This window comes from Clupea harengus, chromosome 6 (assembly GCF_900700415.2).
Source record: "Clupea harengus chromosome 6, Ch_v2.0.2, whole genome shotgun sequence".
NCBI classification, from domain to species: Eukaryota; Metazoa; Chordata; class Actinopteri; order Clupeiformes; family Clupeidae; genus Clupea; species Clupea harengus.
In genome coordinates, this window is record NC_045157.1 from 18,589,452 (window position 1) to 18,604,562 (window position 15,111).

Below are 15,111 nucleotides of genomic sequence, written 5' to 3' on the forward strand. Positions count from 1 at the left end.
TGCTCTGAGGTCGCCGTTCTACCAGTTGCCAGGAGGGGGAGCCATGCCTCCTATGCATCCCTCAGCGGTCCCCTTACACCTGCCGGGGGTGCGTTACCCAGGCGACATGTCCCATCCTTCCCTATCCAGTCTACAGTCAGAGCGTCTGTCAGAAAGGTATAAACACACACACACACACACACACACACACACACACACACACACACACACACACACACACACACACAAAGACATATACATATACCCGATCAGCTACCCTGGATACAGTATTAGATGAGACACCGGCAAATACTGAAGTGCCCAGGATGTAACAGCATCCTCAGGACCAAAAGACTTGACCTCCCTCAGTGTTTTCATGAGTTTACAGTTTTCCCACCATCAATGTTTGTATCCTCCTGAGGGTGTGTTATTTAAGATCCTTTCTCTCCCTCCCTCCCTTTCTTTCTCTTTCTCTGTATCTCTGTCACTCTCTCTTTCTCTTTCTCTCTCTCTGTATCATATTCCCCCACAGGCTCCAGATGGAGGACGAGCTCCGGCGGGAGAGGGAACGCGAGCGCGAGAGGGAGAGAGAGAAAGAGAGGGAACGGGAGCTCGAGCGCGAGAAGGAGCGCGAGCGGGAGAGGGAGCGCGAACGTGAACGCGAGCGTGAAAAAGAGCTGGAGCGCGAGCGTGAACGCGAGCGAGAGAGGGAGCGCGAGAGGGAGAAGGAGAGGGAGCGCGAGAGAGAAAGGGAGAGGGAGCGCGAGAGGGAGAAGGAGAGAGCGACGCGGGAGAGGGAGAAGGAGCTCCAGATGTCCAAGGCCATGGAGAGCCACTACCTCGCCGAGCTGCACGGTCTCAGGGGACAGGAGGAGAGAGCCAAGCCCGGAGAGAGACTCACCCCCAACAGAGCCGGTACACACTCTCTCTCACACACACACACACACTCACACTCACACTCACACACTTTCTTTTCCCTTTCCTTTCTTCCTAAACTGTCACCGTCCCTCTCCATTACATAGAGCTCTTTTTCTGTGTACCCCAGAATTATGAAACGCACACAAAGAGGCGTGCGCTACTTCTTGCAGTGGAAAGACGCCTAAATAGAAACATTTCTTCTTTTATGCTCGAAGGCAGAAGGCAGACTTCTGATCACATACCACATCATTCGAAACATAATCTCGCTCAACAATGAATGTACACATTCAACTTTCAAATCCCAGCTTTGACCGTGGTTTCTCCTTCCCTCTCTTAACAGATAAAACCAAAGAGTCCACACTGGCCACTCCCAAGCCTCTGCAGCCTGGACTGCACGCCTCCATGGGTTCGGCCCATCTGGGCGTACCTGGCCTGGTTCCCTCCCACGGCATGTTCCTGGGGCCTCCTGGGGCCCATGGCCCTGGGGTCCTCACGGCATTGATGCTGCAACAGCGCAACAACGAGGAAGAGCGCTGGCTGGCCCGCCAGAGGAAGCTACGGCAAGAGAAGGAGGACAGACAGTACCAGGTGTCTGAGTTCCGTCAGCAGGTACTGGAGCAGCACCTGGACCTGGGCAGACCCGGAGAAGGCGCTGATCTGAGGATAGAAGGACACAGGTGAGCACACACACACACACACACACACACACACACACACACGCAATACATCTGATTTATAGTTTTTGATCATTTAAACCCCATTTCCATATGGTCTCTCTATGGGGTGATTTAAAGTTGGGAAATTAAGTCAAGACTTCCACTCAAACGGGTGAACAGCTTAAAGGTGGATCAAGACCCAATGCTTTTTTTTACTTCTCTGTGACACTCTTGATTTTGTTAGCGTGTAGCGTTGCTTTGAATGGGATTGAAAGACATAGCACTGCGTGGCGCATTGTTGTTGCAGTGTGCAGTGGTTGACCCGCAGTAGCTGCTTGTAACGTTTCCACGGGAGTCTGTTTTCTTCACATTTTTCCCTCAGAGAAAAAAAAAAGCAACTGTCAAGTGGTGGAGTGAAGAGGCACTGCTTGCCTTCTTCCTCTTTTGTTCCCAGTCATCTCTGATCCGTAGCAGCACTGTGGGAGTTTTTAGTTCCGAGGAAGTAGTTTTATCGCTCGAAAGCGCGCCAGGCGCTCTGTTGTCTTGCCGCACGTCACCAGTGACACTTTGAGCATAGTGTGCGGGCCGTCTCCCCCGATGCTTGCGTCCCTTTGATGTGCCTCCAGACGTAGAGGAGGGGAGGGGAGGGGAGGGGAGGAAGATGGGTGTCTGAGAGGGGGCTGTTTCATCTCTTTGTTTTGGCGACATCCCCAGAAATGTGACAGCTTCTGCCAGCCTGTGATGTGGACAGCAGCGAGCGCACAAAGCGAGCGAGCCAGGTGCTGGATTTGAAGTTGTCATGGCATTCCTGTAAAACGCTGCCAACTATATACGTTCTATGTCAGCAGGAAGGCGGTTGCATAATTGAATAGACAAAGTGTGAGGGCCGTGGCCTGAACAGCACAACTCAACAACACAACAGCCTAGCTGAGGCCGTATCTGAGCATCATAGTTGCTATGGTGTACACTGTTCCATTCCTTACCACTTCCCGTCCACACACACACACACACACACACACACACACCTACATACCTACACACCTTCAGTAATCCTCCCAGCCCCCTGTGCTCAAAGCTGGGCATTTTTCCTCCCTCTCCCCCTGTGTAACGGGAGCCGTTTGGCCCTGGCTTTGCTCCTGCATTAGTAGGTCAGCCTCTAATGAACGGCTTTAGCGCCGGCTGTGCTTGCATGGAGGAGCCGGGTTGATAATTACAGAGCCCCCCCCCCCACACACACACACACACCCCTAACCCTCCGACCCGCCCGTCTCCCTGCTCTCAGCCCCCGCTGAACCCCGCCGCTCAGATAGGCTGCCCACGGAGCGCGCTCAGATGAGATTATCTGATCGGAGAGGAGAGAGACAGAATGGGATTGAAGCCTAATGAGCCAGCTTTGTAGAATTAGTGGGATGAAGGGAGGCAGTGGAGGTAAAGGAGGAGAGGAGGAACTGAACAAGAGAGAGAGAGAGAGAGAGAGAGAGAGAGAGAGAGAGAGAGAGAGAGAGAGAGAGAGAGAGAGAGAGAGAGAGAGAGAGAGAGAGAGAGAGAGAGAGAGAGAGAGAGAGAGAGAGAGAGAGAGAGAGAGAGAGAGAGAGAGAGAGAGCTTAGAGAGGACGTTTCTTTTGCACCTTGTTTATCTCTCCATCTCTGTGGCCTTGTAGTCCTTGTTGGCACTGGTATCTCTATGGGGTTGGGTCAGTGAAGGTGAGGGCCGCTCAGTCTGACAGCAGGCCGGTTAAGATTCTGTGCTGAAGCCGAGCTCTGTGTGGTCTGAACAGCACAAATCCCTCCGCTGCACAAGGGCTTTCAGCCTGCGCTCTGATAAAGCTTGCCCTAGAGCATGTGTGTGTAGGGTGTGTGCGTGTGTGTGTGTGTGCGTGCGTGCTCGTGTGTGGAGAACAGTCATCTAAAGTGTTATATCACCTCCGATCTCACTCTCTCTCTGTCTCGCTCTTTCTGTCTTTCTTTCTTTCACTCTGTCTCTCTTTAGACCTGTGTCAAACCACCATGATTCGGGCGGTCGTGACGGCCGGGACTCCCACCCTCACCTGGGTGCCCCTCCGCCCCTCATCTCCCCCAAACCCCAGCCTCGGGAGCACGGACCCCCACACCACCCGCCGCCCCCAACCACCCTCTGGAACCCGGCCTCCCTCATCGAGAGCCCGTCGTCCGACTCGCGCCGCGCCATCGCCCACGACCCACCCGAGCTCAGCCGGCCCCACTTCGACATCAGCCGGCTGACCTCCGCACACCTACCCCAAGGCTCCAGCAATGGCTCCTCCGGCAAGTCCGAGAGGCCGGAGGACGGGCCCCGCGGCGGCAGGAAGGATGGCCTGGACAGATACCCCCACATGCGGGGGCCGCTGACGGGCGGCTGCTTCCCGGAGCCGGGGGCCTACCTGGCCGAGTTGGAGAAATCCACGCAGAGCTTCCTGAGCCAGCAGAGGTCGGGAGTGAGCCTCACCAGCCAGTACGGGGACCTCAGCGCCTCACTCAAAGCCGCCGCCGTCGCCGCCGCTGCAGGGGGACCCTTCAAGGGCCTCCTACAGGGGCCCCCTCCGCCGCGGCTGGGGCCCGAACCGGCGCTGGTGTTTGACGAGTTCTTGCAACAGCACAGGAGGCCCGTCAGCAAACTGGATATGGAGGAGAAGAGGAGAAGAGAGGCCAGGGAGAAAGGTGAGGAGCAACTAACAGCATTCTCTTTTGGGGAGAAAAATATTTACATTTCATATTTCAGCTGCAACAATCATTCTCTTAATTCCGCCCCACATTCGTGCAACCACCTCTGTAATATTACTGATGCCTCTATATTTCCCAATTGAGAGAACAATGATGAACAAACCCACCCACAATGAATGAGTCCCTCCTTTCGTCCCACACCCAGTCCATAAGCGCCTGTTGTGTCTGTGAGTTGTTCACTAATGGCTCCTCTGCTGTGCAGGTTATTACTATGAGCTGGATGACTCGTATGATGAGAGTGATGAGGAGGAGGTGCGGGCCCACCTGAGGAGGGTGGCAGAGCAGCCGCCCCTTAAACTGGACGAGTCCACTGAGGTACGCTACGCCCCCCAACGCTTTCTAGTCATGGTCGTGTGTGTGTGTGTGTGTGTGTGTGTGTGTATAGGTGAAAGACAGACACATTCATAGATGTGTGTGTGTGTGTGTGTGTGTGTGTGTGTGTGTGTGTGTGTGTGTATAGGAGAGAGACAGACACATTCATAGATGTGTGTGTATAGGTCAGAGACAGTCACATTCATAGATGTCCTCCACTATGTAGGTGTGTGTGTGTGTGTGTGTGTGTATAGGTCAGAGACAGTCACATTCATAGATGTGTGTGTCCTCCACTACGTCTCCTTATCACCACCATATAATTCAGTGTCCATCTGTCCATCTGTCCCACAGAAAGTGGACTTCCTTCGGCAGTTTGGCCTGACCACGCTGTCGCGGCGTGACGATCTGCTGCAGCAGAAGCGGCGGAAGAGGCGGCGCATGCTCCGCGAGCGCAGCCCCTCGCCGCCGGCCGTGCAGAGCAAGCGGGCCGCCGCCGGCAGCCCCGTCTCACCCGCCAGCCAGCTCAGCACGCGCTTCACCCCTGAGGAGATGGACAGCACGCCCCAGCTGGAGGACAAGATCCGATTCCTCACCATGTTCAGCCTGTCCCACGTCAGCCAGGAGCAGAGGAGAGGTGAGGGGGATGCGCTCTACCTCATGCAGATTCACACACACACACACACACTTCACAGAGGGAACTCTGCACATTCATGCACAATACCTCCATTTGATTTGCATCATGGCGTAATAGACTGCAGTGGATGACAGGCTAGACTCTCTGGCTGAAGAGCTATTGGGTGGCTTGTTGTGGGTTGAAATCATGGTCTTCTTTAGGGTAGGTGTATACAAACGCTAGTACGGACTGCTGGCACAGAACCAATTTAGCTGACCCTTGTTGAGGCAGCTACTCTGAGGAATCTAACTGTAATAACCTAGATGATGCGTTAGCCTTGTACCCCAACATAAAGGCGTGTTTTACCACACACTCAAAGGTCAAAAACAGGTAATTAGCACTTAATTAACTTAATTAACACCAACACTGCATACATGTGCCTCTGGCGCTTGGCTTTCTGTGTATGTCTTATTTGACACACACACACACACACACACACACACACACACACACACACATATGGAACATATGGCAGAATGTTATGTGTGTGTGTCATAGTACAGTTGTACATTTGGCAGAGAGTGTGTGCGTGCGTGTGTGTGTGTGTGTGTTTTGGTGTTACGCCCTGTGTGTCTGTTTTGTTTGCTTTGGTTTCTTTTCATGTCAAACAGACCTCTGCAGACAGACACTCCGCACACACCAATACACACACACTTTACCTCCTCCTGCGGAGTGCAAGTAGCAGTGTGAGTGGGAGCTGGCGGCTTATCCTCTGTTAAACCCAACCGGATTTACCGGATGTTTGCTGCAGATGGCTGTGTGTTCGCCTCCCACACTCACAGGAGGGGGGCCCGTCGGCATGTGTGCGTGTGCGTGTGCGTGTGTGTGCACTAGGTACATCATGTTGTACCTAGGGATGCGTTCTTCCATTCTTCTTCTCTCCTGACTCGCTCCATACACACTCCCACACACTCCTTGTGTAAGAGCCAGAATCCTCCAATGGAGAGGGGGAGAAAAGGAGAGCGAGAAAGAGAAAGAGAAAAAGAGAGCGAGAAGGAGAGAATGAAGAAGAGAAGAGAAAGTCATTCCTCTGCCCTTTCTCCTCCCCATTTTTTAAAGCCTTCCATGGCATTATCTTTAATCCTGCAGATAATGAGCGCGTGGTGGAGCTCCTGCAAGCTATCAAACAGAAAAGTGTGACTCTGGATACACTGCGACACAACTCCCAGCCACTGTGCAAGAGCCCCTCTGCCTATCACTCTGGTGAGCACTCACTCACACACACACACACACACACACACTCCCACATATGTTAGGCATAATAATGCTTGTGTTAGCTCTTACACGTTAATTCACACATTCGCCCATGGTCACGCCCGAGCACCAACACTTTTCTTGCGGGAACACTCTTTTCACACAGAGCCGCACTTTGCCATGTAATCACAAATAAGCTCACACACTCACAAACCCACGCCACCATAGCTGCCAGCAGTCTGATAGAGCGGTACATTTTCAGTCATGACAGCTCCAGATGTTCACAGCCTTCCACTCCTCTCCCCTCTCTTCCCTCTCGTCTCTCAGAGGAGTGTGAACCCCCCCCCTTCCCTGTCCTATAAATCTTACAACATGGCAGTAAGGCCATGAAGGCCGTCCTCACAAGACTCACAAATGAAAGTCCTCCAGTTAGTCTTGCACAATCCCGTATTTCATTTCTTAACATTTTTTTCAACATCTTTATAGATGCAATGGTAAAGTTGTTGACTGGTGCCTATAGGGAACATGTGTCTCATTATCCTTGCTCCATACCTAGTGATGCATGAACCATACCCCTGTCGCATAATGACCGTGTGCAAATGAGCTGCGAGTTATGTATGGTGTGGCTGAAATTCTCTGCATTGCTTTAGTAGTTGAAGCGAAGGGTAGTTCATTGGTAAACTTGATTTCAACTATACCACGATGGTAATATTTTAAATAATTTCACCCTGATTTGTGGTTACAGGAGAAAGATGTGTGTCTCTACTGTGCTTGTTGTGTAAAAAGTGAGCAAATGGAGGATTTAGATGTTAACTACTCAGTTTATGTTACCCTATGACAGACTCCGCCTCCGCCCAGACACCAGCCGAGTCAGAGGACGCTCACGGTGCCAGGCCCCCCAGCCCCTCACTCGCCCCTGGGGGTCGCACCCAGCCGGCCGATCCCGCCGCTACCCTGGAACAGCTCAAGCACTCGGCAGACCCCCTGAGACCTAAAGACCCCAGCCTGTCCTCCGCGCTGCCCGACAAGGCCAGGGGGAGCGACGGTCCCTCTGCCAAGAAGTCCTCCAGCCTGCTGAACAGCATGCGGCCCCCGCCGCACCCCAAGGACGGCCCGGCCAGCCTCAACGGCAGGGTCAAGCCCTGGGAAAGCTTCACGGCCGAGGAGTTCGCCCAGCAGTTCCATGAGTCTGTGCTGCAGTCTACCCAGAAGTCCCTGCAGAAGCACAAAGGTATGTAATTTTGCCTCATAACATCTTATTATGTCATAATTTACAATACTGCACTACTACACAACTACATGGAGGCAATGTCTTAGTCTCCCAGCACTGTGCTCTAACAAATCCCCTCTATTGTGGGCCGGTATTTCAGCTTATAGAGCTTGACATCACCAGTGACAATATCAAACAAATGTTAATTGAATAGACATTAATTCATTACCAATCTGTGTTATCCCTTGTTGGTCTACCAGGGGGCACCTCTGTGATCTCTGAGCCCAACCACGCCCTGGACTCCTCAGTGCACTACAACATTCCAGAGCTCCAGAGCGCTCCGGGCCGCTCCGCCTCTTCCTCATCCTCCTCCTCCTCCCACCACCCTGCCCATCCCCATAGCCACCCCCACCCCCACCCCCACCCCCACCCCCACGCCCACGCTCACGCTCACGCCCACGCCCATGCCCACACGCACCCGCACCCACACTCGCATTCGCATCCCCAGCCCAACGGCCCTCCCTGTCCCATACCGGGTCCGGAGCCCCGCAACGAGCTCTCAGCCGACGAGGACTCCGACGACGAAGAGTATGAGGATGAGGACGAGGCTCCTACGCCCAAGTGGCAGGGGATAGAGGCCATCTTTGAAGCCTATCAGGAATACATTGAAGGTAAAGGTTTAATTTGTAAAAATCAAACTACTCTTTCAATTTTGTGTTCTGAACACCAGAGGGCACTCTACAGTCCCACAATTACAGAGCTCTTGATGTTATGCACAAACACACTTAGTTTTGGCTGCCGTTAGGTCTTGCATTTCCAGTTATAATGAAAACGACATTCATTCTGTCTTTAAAAGAGGTCCCTGCACACAACTGCAGTGTTTTTGTTTATGCCTACACAGTAATTATGGTCTGATACACACACACACACACACACACACACATACACACACTCCTGTGTGTTTTCTGTGTAGCTCTAATGAGGCAGTGTGTGCTGGCTGGCCCTCCGCTGCCTCTCTGCTGATTAGCTTGTGTGGGAGTCTGGGAGTATCAGTGCCCATGCAAATGAGTGCCCAGGTCATTCCCTCAGGCTAACTCTCTCTCTACCACCCCCCCCCCCCCCTCTCTCTCTCTCTACCTCTCTCTCTCTCTCTCTTCCTCCCTCTCTGTCTCTCTCTCCATCTACCCCCCACCCCCCCTTGCCTGTCCATTCTTCTTGTTTCCACAGAGCAAGGCATTGAAAGGCAGGTCCTGCAGAGCCAGTGTAGGAGGCTGGAGGCCCATCATTATAACCTCAGCCTGACAGCGGAACAGCTCTCCCACACCATGGGGGTAGGTCTTCTCTCTCTCTCTCTCTCTCTATCTCCCTCTCTCACACACACTACACACATAAACTACACATACTCAGCCTCCCCTGCGTACACACACTACATTCAGATACACACACACACACACACACACACACTTCACCTCATTGTAACTGGCATGCCATCTGTTTGTCGATCCTTTGTCATCTCCGATTACATTGGTGAGCAACGCCCAGATTGCTTCATCAAGCTTTGGCAATAATGAGATGATATGTTGACATCCTCAGATAAATTACTTATGCATCCTAGGAGACTGTGTTTGTTTACCAACATGGTCTGTCAGAGACTTTTACATAAGTATCTTTTATTGGACTTTAACTGCCTGTATGAATGGTAGGGGTTAAAATTGTACAAGATTACTGTTATGTAACCGTCTCTCTATCTACACTCTATCTATTTCTCTTTCTCTCTTCGGTTTTCTCAGGAGCTGATGGCCCAGAAGCAGAAGCTAGCCTCCGAGAGGGAGAAGCTGCAGGCGGAGCTCGAGCACTTCAGGAAGTGCCTGTCCCTGCCACAGACCCACTGGTCCAGGGCTCACTTCAAGGGCTACCCCCCCAGGTGACACCCTTCCCCAGCCCCAGCCTACCAACCGCACTCCCACCAACCACCCCAACGCCACACTCCTGCCCCCAGCCCTCTGACCTCAACCAAGACATGGCCCCCCAGGATGGAGATGGAGAGAGAAAGAAAAGAGAGGGAGGGTAGACGGTGCGGATTGGCCACACAGGAAAGGACCGAAGCTGGAGAGAGCTACCCATGCCACTGACCAACACCTAGGGGGTCATAATGAGCATGTATGTAAAGTGATCAAAACAGTGGAGTGATCATCTGGGACTTCACTGTCTATATATGCCCACTCAAAAAACACACAGACACACTCGTGTATGCTTTGGGGTGGTGGCTCTATGTGATGCTGTTTATACCTCTGCCCCAGCTATGGCACCTACCCTTAGGGCTTCCCCCTTTGAACCTAAAACTGAATAATATGGGAGAAACCGATCCAAAATGGAGGTCCCATTCCCTCTCCCAGCATCAGCCCTAGCCAACGCTACCCTGTTTAACACCAGGCCTGTGTCTGCCGCCCCCTGTTGGTCTAAACAAGCTTTCAACTGGAAATGCACTTATATGAGAAACCCTGAAGAACTACGAACTACCTGGAGGTACTGTGTAACAACAAAGGAACTCTTTTCAAATTAGGGAAAGAACTTACCAGAAAAAAGAGAGAAATGCACACTTTTTGGAAAGAATAAAGGAAATGTTTTATTTCAAAGTACAAAAATTGAGAATAAAATTTTAAAAAGGTGCTTCGGCCTTGTATTGTAAATAATATTAAAAACAAAAAAAGAATTTTGTATGTTTTTATTACTTTACTCATTGTTGTTTGAGGAAAAAAAAGAAAAGCCTGCCATTTTTATATGTTATAGCTTTTGTTTTTAATTTTGGGCAAAGAGGAACCCTTGCTTTTAGTGTGTACTGCTGCTGGTCAGGATAAAAGCATTTTGAGAAGGGTCTGGGGGCAGAAGAAAACAAAAGAAAAGAGGGTGAGTTGAGATGGCTTCTCACACTTTCTTTTCCTGCCCGTACTGCAAAACCCTCCAACCCCACTGACCGCTCCAACTTCCACTCTGCCCAGAGGGTTACTCTGGACCTTTATATACGTAGCTTCCTGTCTTTCACACGATTGGATGAATACCCCCTCTCTTTCACACGATTGGATGAATACCCCATACCCCCACCTCAGGCTCCATCCAGTGAGTTGTTTTGCGAAGCCTGTTCGCCCACTGCCACACGTCCGCCCTAGGGTTCTGGAACACCCCTGTGTCGTCATGGACTTTGCTTTCTTTGAGTTGTTCTTAATTTGCCTTTTTGCCAGGGAGCAGCATGCCTCCCCTTCATGTGTGACACGTATGGCGCTGTGACCCGTTCATGGTAACCTCCATTCTCCATTTTGTTTCGCTATGTTCTAAAACCGTGTGCACACAAGGCACCTGGTTTGAGACCAGGTGGAGAGATGTGTGTGTGCACTCATTGTTATTTTCTTTGGAGTTTGGGGGTTTTGTTATGTTGAGGATTACCCCTATCAAACGGTAGCCTGATGGCACTTGAACAAGGACCTTGATAAACTAATGACCTGGCCTAAAATATACCAAGATCCAAAGTATGTCCTTTTTTTTTATTTGTTGAGTGATGCGCATATGAGCACTGTAATTGTTTTTTTGTTTTTTTAACCTATGTTGAGTACCACTTGTCACCATGCCCATGTTTGCCATAGATGGAAAGTTGTGCCAAATGACCCATTAACATACAGGACCATATTTCTGTGAGCATTCATATCGCATCGCACATTCATTCATTCATTCATTCATTCATTTACATGAACAAAATATGCCCATAGAATAGAGTGGGTATAGTATGCATTGCCAGACATCCTTTTAAATTTAAATTGTAACTGAACAGGATGGCTTTTCCCGTTATAGCGAAGCTCTTCCCATGGCTTCATTACGCTTTTAATGGAGAATTGCCATTTAAAAAATGCCATTTAGTCTTGAACAAAACATAACCTTCCATATGGAAAATAGTTCATAAAAAATTATGAATGTCAAAATTGGTCATCGACACAAAATGTACCATTTGCCATTTGGTTAATGTACCATATCAATTTGAGGGGTACTTATTTGCCAAGCTTCTCTTGTCTCTGTAAGACAGTCCATATATTGAAGCTAAATTGTTATCCCTTCCCCTTTATGCCTGAGGAAAACATAACAAACACAAAGGCCTTAACCCAGTGCCAGGAACTTAAATACAATAATCTTTGAGGAGAAAAAAATATTATTTTGTATGTTTTGGGGGAAAAAAACATCATATTGTTTTTTTTGTACTATTTTTCTTCACAATTTTTTTGGTGCAAGACACACACCACAATCACAGAATAAACCATATGTATGCATGTAGGCCTGAAGCCTGGGCTTACCATCCCTGCTTGATAGACAGATTCCTAGCCAGTACCACCCAAACAGCCATGCCGAAAACCGTTTGGTAATATCCACATAGTTAGCCAAGCACTCTGCCTCTATCTTTTGTACGTTTGTACCTGCTTTTAACTCTTGGTTAGCAGGTCATTATGTCCACTGGTTGGCATGTCCCTCTGCCTATAGAAGCATAGAAGCCGTTGACTGTAGCACCTTGTCTCTACTGTTTCCAGTGGTGTTTTCTTTCCCTCGACCTTGAACACATTTTCATCCCAAACTCCCCCCCCCCCCCATCGAGACTGCTTAGAAGTAAGAGCGCAGCACTCGTCTCACATCCAGCTTTTCCCCCAGTTGATCTGCCACCGACCGAGGATTAACGGAGGGCCAAGCTATAAGCAGGTGAAGCACAGGACTGCTCCCTTCCCCCAGAAACCCCCAGGCTCTACCACGTCAGTCATGATTCCCAGAGGTACAGAGGAGTGCCAGGTTTGGAAGTGGTACCATGTTTACAGACCCAAAGGCTGGCCCTAGCATCGACTGTCCTACCATAGCCCATGTTGTCCAGGTGGAGGGTAGAGTTTCCCCCTCCTCCCCTCTCACACACGCACATGCCCAACGGAGGATGTCTAGATGCTGTGAAATCATGATTTTTTTTTTTTATGTACTTGTTTGAATTCATTGTAATGTAATATATTATTTGTTGAATGTAGTAATTAGGTATTTATGAATATATTGCTGTAATTTCAGACAAAAAAATAAAATATTTGAAAATGTACCTGATGTGTTGATGTTTTCTGTTTGATGTAATTTACCGTGCTGTTAAAGAAGTTAACAATCGCGTCATCAGTTGATTCTTTTTTTACTAAAGTCCAAATATTTTTATTAACCAGATTGACAGATTTTAAATGGTTTGAATTATTTCACAGTGTGGTTGCAGTTACGTCATTAGTTCTTGCTCAATCAAATAAGAAATAAGAAAAATGCCGTTTTCCATACTGATCAGAGCTCATCGCTTAGAATTAGTTTTATGCTGAGGCAGAGTCAACATGTGTTTACAGAAGGGCAGTTGACATTTCTATAAAAAGATAAAAATAAGTGAAAAGCAGCATGATTGTTGTCTATTTTGTGCAATTCTGGTTTTGTATGTATTTTGTTTGTTTGATTTTTGTGAATCTACAAGATTGTAACTTGATGATGCAATAGTTAACAAATACAATACCGTGAGAACATTTTAGGCAGTTGTGAAAAAAAGATATGGATTATTTCAAAAAATAATGACATGAATAGTTTTTACCTATCAAATAACAACATACAAAGTGCAGTAAGCCAAAAGGACTAAATCAAATAAATATTTGGTGTGACGTCCCTTTCAAAACAGCTCAAAAACCACCCTTTTCTTGTCTTCAAAACAGCATCAATTTGGCTTTAGGTACATTTGCAGTTTTTAAGGTACTTGGCAGGGAGATTATTTCAAGCATTTTGGAGAATAATGGATTCAGACTAGTGGTTCCCAAACTGGGGCATGGATTGAGAGAAATAACAGAACAAGAAACTTGAACTACTGGTCAAATTTTGTATGGCAGTGCTCTTACAGCATACTAGCCTATAACTAACCTATCTGGTGATGGGTCTATATTCTGCTTTGTACTTACTTTGGGCCTAGCCTATATTAGTCCAGGCAAAGTAACCCATTTTGGAGCCAAAAATATAACTAATTGTAAAATATTTTTTTTCAGCATAGATCATTTCTATGAGGTGTCCAAAACAACATACTAAAAGTCCTAAGAAATCCTAGTTGAGGAAATATGTTTAATTCTCATCAATCCGAGATGTGTGCTAATAATGCCAGTGCCCGTGAGCTCCACACTTATTGAATACCGTATGTCCTTATTTGCATAGGCAGAAACACCATACCCCTGGCAGGTACTACCAAGCCAGGCAGTTTTCAGGTTAGAGGCCAGTCTAAAAGCAGCATTGCCATCACCCATTGGCAGTAGGATGTTTGGATGAAGATTGGGCCGATGTATTTGTCATACATATGAATGGTGTTTCTGCCTATGCAAATTTGGACATATTCAATAAGTGTGGAGCTCATGTGCATATTCAAATTAATTTCAAAAGAAACTTGTAATACAAAAAAGGTTACTTTTCATGTATACTTTTACTATGTAATGTTTTATTGTGGTAGGAGTAAAGGACAAAATGAAGCCAATTTGGGTGTATTTTGGGCATATTCTATTAGTGTATAGCTCATTTGCATACTAAAATTCATTTTCAAAGAAACTTGTAATACAAAAGATGTTACTTTCCATGGGTACTTTCATTGTGTAATGTTTCATTTTGATAGGAGTAAAGGGAAAAAAAATTATTTTTTGGGGTGTATTGTTGCCTGGCATTATTAGCACACATCTCAGATTGATGAGAATTAAACATATTTCCTCAACTAGGATTTTTAATATGTTGTTCTGGACACCTCATAGAAATGATCTATGCTGAAAAAAAATATTTTACAATTAGTCTGTCGTAAAACGCTACTTTGCCTGGACTATATGTTCGAAGGGATAGCTAGCCTAATTATTAATAGAACGAACATGGCACATTGTATGGATTGATCACCCAGTAAGAAGTTCAAAATGTTTAGAATCAAGTTTAGCTCTAATCAAATGAGGAAAAAAAAACTGAATAACCTTCCCTCGCCCCTTCTTTTCCAAGCGTGTAGGAGCACCTATGGTGGCTGTCAGGTGCCATAAAAACGAGAAAAGGCCCTCTCTAGATCCAGTGTTTTGGTTTGTTCGTTCTGGGCTACTGTAGAAACATATCGGCGCAAAATGGCAGCATCAATAGAGGCGGGTCGCTCCTACGTAGATATGTTGTAGACTGTTGTACAGTACTGTAAATCAACATGTTCCCAGGTCTATTAATAGTTTAATGGATGTTCATTGAAGCCCAACGCACTTCTCATGCTGACCACAAAGCCGGGTACTTGACTTGACACTACTGGCAGACTAGTGAAGCCAATACACAAAACGCCCCTGTAGACATCTCAGCCATTATATTTTAATTCCAACAACAATTCACTGATAAACAGGTCACGT

The 15,111-nt window shown here is 48.0% G+C and overlaps 1 protein-coding gene across 2 annotated transcripts in view; it reads left to right on the forward strand.

Moving 5' to 3' along the window:
* Positions 1-12,791, forward strand: part of gse1b (Gse1 coiled-coil protein b) — a 240,865-nt gene extending 228,074 nt beyond the window's left edge. The window contains exons 7-17 of one of the 2 annotated variants that reach the window (XM_012819250.3): positions 1-156; positions 512-894; positions 1,238-1,574; positions 3,544-4,229; positions 4,495-4,607; positions 4,956-5,238; positions 6,367-6,480; positions 7,313-7,702; positions 7,942-8,352; positions 8,909-9,012; positions 9,472-12,791. The exon at positions 1-156 is cut by the window's left edge and continues 24 nt beyond it. In XM_012819250.3, coding sequence (XP_012674704.2) covers positions 1-156; positions 512-894; positions 1,238-1,574; positions 3,544-4,229; positions 4,495-4,607; positions 4,956-5,238; positions 6,367-6,480; positions 7,313-7,702; positions 7,942-8,352; positions 8,909-9,012; positions 9,472-9,609 — 3,115 coding nt within the window. In that variant the 3' untranslated portion in view covers positions 9,610-12,791. The remainder of the gene's footprint in view (positions 157-511; positions 895-1,237; positions 1,575-3,543; positions 4,230-4,494; positions 4,608-4,955; positions 5,239-6,366; positions 6,481-7,312; positions 7,703-7,941; positions 8,353-8,908; positions 9,013-9,471) is intronic. The other variant, XM_031569242.2, reaches the window with a different exon arrangement.
* The last annotated feature ends 2,320 nt before the right edge of the window (positions 12,792-15,111 follow it).